The sequence below is a fragment of the Sinocyclocheilus rhinocerous genome, unplaced genomic scaffold, assembly GCF_001515625.1.
Source record: "Sinocyclocheilus rhinocerous isolate Xijiao unplaced genomic scaffold, SAMN03320098_v1.1 scaffold1483, whole genome shotgun sequence".
NCBI classification, from domain to species: domain Eukaryota; kingdom Metazoa; phylum Chordata; class Actinopteri; order Cypriniformes; family Cyprinidae; genus Sinocyclocheilus; species Sinocyclocheilus rhinocerous.
The window spans coordinates 206,105-214,436 of NW_015625211.1; the positions used below are offsets into that span (position 1 = coordinate 206,105).

General features: G+C 38.9%; 1 protein-coding gene across 5 annotated transcripts in view; it reads left to right on the forward strand.

Annotated features, from left to right (window-relative positions):
• The window catches only part of htt (huntingtin), a 50,815-nt gene that overhangs the window by 17,672 nt on the left and 24,811 nt on the right, over window positions 1-8,332 (forward strand). For all 5 annotated transcript variants that reach the window (XM_016565118.1, XM_016565132.1, XM_016565125.1 and 2 more), the window contains 12 exons: window positions 663-824; window positions 977-1,032; window positions 1,694-1,842; window positions 2,102-2,238; window positions 2,340-2,456; window positions 2,576-2,698; window positions 3,398-3,648; window positions 5,056-5,198; window positions 5,336-5,546; window positions 6,489-6,624; window positions 7,240-7,419; window positions 7,515-7,691. In XM_016565118.1, the coding sequence (XP_016420604.1) occupies window positions 663-824; window positions 977-1,032; window positions 1,694-1,842; window positions 2,102-2,238; window positions 2,340-2,456; window positions 2,576-2,698; window positions 3,398-3,648; window positions 5,056-5,198; window positions 5,336-5,546; window positions 6,489-6,624; window positions 7,240-7,419; window positions 7,515-7,691 (1,842 nt within the window). The remainder of the gene's footprint in view (window positions 1-662; window positions 825-976; window positions 1,033-1,693; window positions 1,843-2,101; window positions 2,239-2,339; window positions 2,457-2,575; window positions 2,699-3,397; window positions 3,649-5,055; window positions 5,199-5,335; window positions 5,547-6,488; window positions 6,625-7,239; window positions 7,420-7,514; window positions 7,692-8,332) is intronic.

Here is an 8,332-nt window from a genome sequence, read left to right on the forward strand (position 1 = left end):
TTTTTACCTTGCTCTGTTCACAGCGAATCATTTTGGGGCATGATCCTTTAAATGCTAATGAGCTCTGCTCACCCGCCCCTTTCTTCGTGGAAGAGCAAAGGCGATTTGCAAATAATCATAAAAAATATAAAGTGTCAGACTTACTTCTTCTGGAGGTGCAGCTGGATCACGAACACTAAGTACTGATCTTTCCTTGAGTTTTAACTTTTTAACAAAACCTGCCTTGAAAATCAAAACGGTTTGATAATTGAGATTTAGGATTTTGGGGGATTAAAAAAAAAAGGAGTGAATGGATTTTTTTATCATTGTAGAGTGGTTGTGTCCACACACTGCTAAGATACATTTATATGCAAACACCATGTAAAAGTGAATTTTGCATCCAATGTCTTACCCTGCCTAGTTTACATGTTTAAAAATGATAAACAGTTGAAAACATTAAAAATGTAGAAAAGTAATCAAAAAGTAATCAAATGTAATCAGTTACATTACTTTAATAAAGTAATTGAAAAGTTACACTACTTATTACATTTTAAGTAGGGTAACTTGTAATCTGTAACCCATTACATTTCCAAAGTAACCTTCCCAACACTGCATAAGAATAACATCTTGACAACTTGCTACAGTTAAAGTGTCTAATAGTAGACTACTTGCGTGCGTTTCAGAATGCCATTCATAATCACATCCGTTTGTTTGAGCCGCTGGTGATAAAGGCTTTGAAGCAGTACACCACCAGCACCTCAGTGGCCCTACAAAGACAGGTGCTGGACCTTCTCACCCAACTTGTGCAGCTCCGGGTCAACTACTGTTTGCTTGATTCAGACCAGGTGAGTCTTTTAGAGCTGTGGATCAAACTCCGACTGAGTCAACATGCTATTTTACTCAACTAAATTTAGAATCAAAACAAATCTTGCTATTAATTTATTTCTACGTTAGACATACACTGTTGTAGTATTTTACTACCCTGTGTTTGTTTCAGGTGTTCATTGGTTTCGTGCTGAAGCAGTTTGAGTATATTGAAGTGGGGCAGTTCAGGTAAGACAATCTGACATAGTCACAACAACATACACTACCGTTAAAAAGTTTGAAGTCATTTTAGGGTGAGATTTTTAAAATATTTTTATAAAATGGATAGTTCCGGTCCTTGATTCTGATTGGTTGAGCCGCATTCGAAACTGTTGTAAATTACTCTACAAACATACACCTTTGTTTACTTCTGTGTGTTGCTCGGCAACCACTTTGTTGGAACCACAACTGTTTCTGAGGAACTACATTGTTTGGTGGAAGAATACTGTTTTTATTAATATCATTACACTTTATTTGCTCTGTTTTATTCTGTGAAACCTTACTACGTATATGGAATAACCGTTTTATAAAAGCAATAAGCCCCGTGAAGCCGTGGTTTACAGTGAATTTTCGCGTCGTGCCTAACAACGCCCCTTAGCAGTTATAAATTCAATGTAAACCACGGCTTCTTGGGGCTTATTGCTTTAATGAAATAAGTCTCTTATGCTCACCAATGCATTTATTTGATCAAAAATACAGTAAAAACACTAATATTGTGAAATATTATTACAAAACTGTTCTCCGTGATGCTAGATAGAACAGTAGTGTACACTCAAATGCACATGCTCAGATATATAGATAATGATAATATTACTAGTTTGCACTAAACTGATTTATTTTTTCTGTGTAGGGACTCTGAAGAGATTGTGCCCAACATTTTCTTTTTCCTGGTTCTGCTGTCCTATGAGCGCTACCACTCCAAACAGATCATCAGCATCCCAAAGATCATTCAGCTGTGTGATGGCATCATGGCCAGCGACAGGAAGGCAGTAACACACGGTGTGTAGAATCACAATACGAATATACTGTATATTCACATCCTTGAGCAGAATAAGTAACGACTGTGAAACTTAAAACACCATTCCAAATTTTCTAATTTACTTATACTAAATAAACAGTCTAAATTAAACAAAAACAAAAAGGGAAATATTTGCGTATTGGCTTTAAAATGTCACATAATATTACATATATATTAATCATTAATGTAATCATTTAAAAAAGTTCATTGTTCATTCTTATGCTTCTCTTTATTTCCCAGCAATCCCTGCACTGCAGCCTATAGTACATGACCTCTTTGTGCTGCGTGGCTCCAATAAAGCAGATGCAGGGAAGGAGCTGGACACGCAGAAGGAAGTGGTGGTGTCCATGCTGCTACGCCTCATACAACACCATCAGGTAACACTTTGTGCTGGTCTCTGTGTTAGTTTGGAAAAACGTTGTACTTTTAATTGCATTCATGGATTTACTTGTAAAATAATGGATGTTTGTGTGTGTAGGTGCTGGAGATGTTTATTCTAGTCCTACAGCAGTGCCATAAAGAGAATGAAGATAAATGGAAGAGGCTTTCACGGCAGATTTCTGACATTATACTGCCAATGATCGGCAAACAGCAAGTGCGTCTCTGTCTACTCGACTTCCTTTATAAGAGTTTCATCTCAAATTCAGAATAAAATCGAAGACATTTTTTTAAAAATAAGTGTGCTTTACAGATTTGTATCTGTGTGCTTGACAGATGCACCTGGACTCCCATGAGGCATTGGGCATGTTAAACACACTGTTTGAGACAGTGGCTCCATCCTCTCTGCGGCCTGTGGACATGCTACTGAAGAGCATGTTCATCACACCTTCTACACTAGTGAGAACCTTCAGTCACACATTGCATAGATTACTTTCCACATGCAGTAGATATTATTATTATTATTATTAGGTGAATAGGATGAGTAGAGGCTGTCAAAAATCATGTGAAGTTGTGGTCATATAAGCGAAATTTCGCTCATAACGGTTGCCAAATAGAGAAGTGTGATTTGTCACTTTATAGAACAGGTTTCCAGAGTCCAGTGGCGGTGTGTTTTACTCCACTCCATCCGATGCTTGGCATTGTACTTGGCGATGTGAGGCTTGCATGCAGCTAGCCCATTCCATGAAGATCCCACCACGTATTTTTTGTGCTGATATTAATGCCAGTTTGGATCTCTTTAGCTATAGAATCAGCAGAGCTTTGGCAACTTTTATTCAGCATGCTCCTCAGCAATCTGTGATCCCACTCTGTGACTTTATGTGGTTATCTGCTTTGTGGCTGAGTTGCCGCTGTTCCTAAACGCTTCCAATTTTCAATAATACCACTTACAGTAAACGTGGAGTATGTAGCAGTATCTAGAAATCTAACTTTCTAGTTAGTTAACTTTCTAGAGCTCTTCAGAACAACCCATTTTTATAAATGCAGACTGCAAGGCTAGGTGCTTGATTTTATACTCCTGTGGCAATGGGTCTAACTGAGTGCAAGCTCACCTTCATCCTATTAGTTGGCTCATTGTTTTCCTGTTTTCTTCTGTAGGCATCAGTGGGTACGGTGCAGTTGTGGGTTTCTGGGATTCTTGCCATTCTGCGTGTCCTCATCTCACAATCCACAGAGGACATCATTCTGTCTCGTATTCAGGAGCTTTCATTGTCGCCGTATCTCCTCTCCTGTCCCACCATCCGTCGACTGCGTGACGATGACCCGTCCCCTCCTGAAGCTCCGCCCCCCACCATGGAAGACACCAATGGGGATCCGCAACGCGTCCCTCCTGAGGAAACTTTTGCTAGGTAAGTGCTGGTCATTGGTAGGCCTGTCGCAATAATCAATATATCGACTTATCGCGCAATATATGTACATGACCTCAATCATTTTTGGTGACGCAATATATCGCCCATTAGATTTACTTAAAAATGAATGTCACCATGTTTTTTACATTCCATTTGCGCCTGTGTCTTTTGCAGCTTCTCGTACATAATCTGATGTAGTCATGAGGTGCTAGTTCAAATTTAAAAAATGCTTCTTCTACAAGCAAAGTTTCATCTGCAGATATGGCCTTGTTTAGGGATCTGTGCCTTTGTGCATACGGACATCTGACTGCCAAGTAGTGATTGTGTTTTTCAGCAATAGTGTGCACCCTTAATTTACAGAGAAAAGAAGGTCAGGGAAAAATCTGTAGATGGAAAAATCTCCATAAAAGTTCTTTGTACATTGTTCTTTTTTTGTACTTGTTACTTTGCACTTTTTGTTAGAAAATGTTTATTTACTATTTATTCAAGTTTTTAAAAAATGGTCTCTAAAATGACAATAATATCGCTTATCGCAATTATTTCTGGGGCAATATATCGCACAACTAAAAGTTGTTATCGTGACAGGCCTAGTCATTGGAAATAAAGTCAGTCAGTGTGGAAAAATTAATGCTAAATTTTCAAGTAATAAAATAAATTACAGTGGTGGCCAAAATTATTAGAACACTAGTATTTTCACAAGCTAAAAAATGGTTTTAAGTCAGTTATTTCTATCTTTTGCTGTAGTGTGTCATTAGGAAATATCAGTTTACATTTCCAAACAGACCGATGAGCTTTGTAAAAATCGACGCGTTTCAGAAAGGCGGGGCATAGAGGAGAAACAATAATGTACAGTATGTAGAAAATAATGTGGGGTTTTTTTACCTTAAACCGCATAAACACATTTCTTTACACCAAATACACAAAATAATGTTCTTTTTAGCAACATCATATGACCCCTTTAATTGTAATAATCCAGTGAGATTTTAGTTTGACAACAGCCAGTGCTCCACACAGAGATCTGATCTACTCATCATCCAGTCTGTCTGGAATGACATGCAGAAACAGAATAACCTGAGACAGACTAAATCCAGAAGAACTGTGGCAACGTCTCCAAGATGCTTCAAGAAACCTACCTGCAAAGCTACAGTACTGTGAAAGGTTTTAGGCACTTGTGTAAAAATGCTGTAAAATGAGGATGCTGTCAAAAATAATGTCATAAATAGATTTTCTTTATCTATTAACTAAATCAAATCAACATTTGGTGTGACCATCCTTTGCGTTAAATCAGCTTTTGTGAACTTGCGCATAGTTTTTCACGTAGCTTTGCAGGTAGGTCTCTTGAAGCATCTTGGAGACGTTGCCACAGTTCTTAATAAATACAATTATTAATCTCTTTTTGTTTGTTAGGTTCTTATTGCAGTTAGTGGGGGTGTTGCTGGATGATATCGCCACTAAGCAAGTGAAAGTTGACATGAGTGAGCAACAGCACACGTTCTACTGTCAGCAGCTGGGCACACTGCTCATGTGTTTGATCCACATCTTCAAATCAGGTAGGCAGAGCTCACATCTCACATGTCTCAACTCATATACAGTCACATGTCAGGGCGTAAGAACCAAACACTGGCCCTTTACAAGTTCAGCAGACTCAATGTTCTCAGTAAATTCCCATTTCCCTTAAACTTTCCAGGAATGTTCCGGCGGATCACGTCAGCGGGCAGCAGGCTTCTGAAGGCAGAGGGAGGTGAAGGGGGTAGTTTTTATACCTTGGAGGGTTTGAACAGCCTGGTGCTCCAGCTCATCACTACACACCCGTCTCTGGTCCTGCTCTGGTGTCAGGTCCTTCTCATCATCGACTACACCAACTACACCTGGTGGTCCGAGGTGCATCAGACACCCAGGTCAGACTATGTGCTAGCAGCCTAATGAGAAAGGCTGTTTAAAGTTAAGGCCATGTCCACACGTACAAGGGTATTGTTATAAACATAGTTTTTCCTTCTTCCATTTAAAAAAAAATCTCTGTCCACATGAAAACGCAAACGCATGCTATGAAGCACTGTCAAGAGAATGCCAAACCAATAGGTGGCGATATAATCTCAACCGTAAAGCCATGTTGGCCAATCAGAAGCCTGAAAAAGTTTCCAGTAGGCAGCTATAACAGCGCAGGCTCCGACGTCACAAGCCAAAAACTCCAATTTCGCTGTATACACGATAACACTGCAACCGAATCTTCTGTTTTTAAAAAAATCTCCGTCCACATGAAAACGCAAACGCATGCTATGAAGCACTGTCAAGAGAATGCCAAACCAATAGGTGGCGATATAATCTCAACCGTAAAGCCATGTTGGCCAATCAGAATCCTGAAAAAGTTTCCAGTAGGCAGCTATAACAGCGCAGGCTCCGACGTCACAAGCCAAAAACTCCGGTTTCGCTGTCTACACGATAACATGAAAATCTTCACCCTGGCAGGCGTTTTCAAAAATGTTCGTTGTGTTTCAGTGACCTGGTGCTGCGTTTGTGTCTGGACGAACGGCCAAACCGCGTAGAAAAAGCTGCGGTTTTAAAAATAACCGCGTTCGTGTGGACAGGGCCTAAGCCTCGTCCAACTGCTAAAACCAGGCTAAGCTAAATTTTTGGTAATTTTTAGAATAAATTGCTGTTTGTAAGGGCAAAAAATTTTTTATCCTTCCATGGGTTGTGAGTTATTACAGTTATATGTTGGTTAAGTGAAGCTTGAAATTGCTCTTTGTAAGAGGTAAGAGCCTGTGGTAGATCTGTTGTTGTTTTTTGAAATGCGTTACTTTTCCTTTAAGCAACTTGTTTTTCCTTTATCATTCCATCAGGAGGCACAGTCTGTCCAGCACTAAGCTGCTGAGCCCGCACTCATCTGGAGAGGACGAGAGGCCTGAGGGGAAGCTGGCTATGTGTAACAGAGAGATCGTCCGACAAGGAGCCCTTATCTTCTTCTGTGACTACGTGGTGAGATTTCTTAAGCAATGTGTGCCCTTTTTAAAGCAGTGTCATGAGCTTGAGTTTTATTTTATCTACCCTAACTTCCATATCACTTAAGAAATGTTTTTTTTTCTGATTCTGATAATTAAAAAAAAAAATCTCTTAAAGTCGGTTGATAACTGATCTCTGTTTGCCAAGCTTACCATTCATCGTATTTCTTTTTTCTTTATTTTTTTGTGCGATTAATCAGATTTTATTTTCAATTAAGATTTTTCTTCCAACAATTATGAAAACAAAAAAATTGGATCAAGCAATTACTGTTTAGATACTTTTTATTGTTTCCAAACATTAAGAAAAATGAATTACATATATACTGTACCAGTAACCAAACACCAACCAAAGAACACCCGCCCTATCCCCGACATAGGAGCCATAAGAAACATTTACACATACGCAAAAGGCAATTTTTGTAAAATACATTAAGAAAATGACAGTTCAGCACATATAATTACCAATGAAAAAGAAAAATATATTAAAATAAGTCAACAAACATAGTTATTCATCATATTTCTAATAAAATATATTATACATTGCACTTTACAAAAAAAAAAGTAATCTTTGTTTTTTCTCCTCCCGTCTCAGTGTCAAAACCTGCATGATTCTGAGCATCTGACGTGGCTGACAGTGAATCATGTGAGCGATCTGATCAGTCTTTCCCATGAGCCTCCAGTGCAGGATCTCATCAGTGCTGTGCACCGAAATTCTGCAGCCAGCGGACTCTTCATACAGGCTATACAATCACGCTGTGACAACCTTTCTACTGTATGTATATACATATACACTGCATCTTCTTTGAGTTCATGCTGTGATGATCTTTTCTGTTTTCTGTCTTACGTATTAAATGTGTAAATCTCCAGCCGGTAATGCTGAAGAAGACCCTGCAGTGTCTAGAAGGCATTCATCTAAGTCAGTCTGGGGCTCTGCTCATGCTATATGTGGACAAGCTTCTCAACACGCCGTTCCGTGTGCTGGCTCGCATGGTGGACACACTCGCCTGCAGACGTGTGGAGATGCTGCTTGCTGAGACCCTGCAGGTAAAACACAGACACACACACACTCACTACCAGCTAATTTCACTGTGTGTGCCATTTTGGTGTAATAGAGTATAATTGAATAAAACTAAAATTATTGCAAATAAAAGACAATTAAAATACTACTACTACTACAAAAAATTCAAATATAGTTCAAATTAAAGAGATCTCCCTGGGGATCTTCCACCACTGTAATAGTTGTGAGGACGGGTGACTTAACCACCAATCCATATAAAGCAATTCTGTAATATTTGGCCTCTAAATAATTATTTTTAGCAGCCAGTGTAAACTAAGGACAGAAACTAAGAAAGGCAGTTTGAATTAATTTAATTAAATATTTATATAAATTAGGGGTCGACCGATATGTGTTTTTCAAGGCCGATGCCGATACCGATTATTACAGATCAAGTAGACCGATAACCGATATTTTGAACCGATATATATGTCTGGTGTAAAAATTTAAATTAATGTCAAAATTAAGAATAACAAGGGCTCTGACAAAAACTGCCTTCCCTGGTGTTGGTTGAGTGTAGTACTCCCACAGTAAACTCTTTATTACCTGTCACACCCAGTTTAAGAGCAGTGTCTTTCTTCTTGTAATCAAGAGCGCTTGTCCTCCTAATTTAAAAAAATTAAGGAGCACC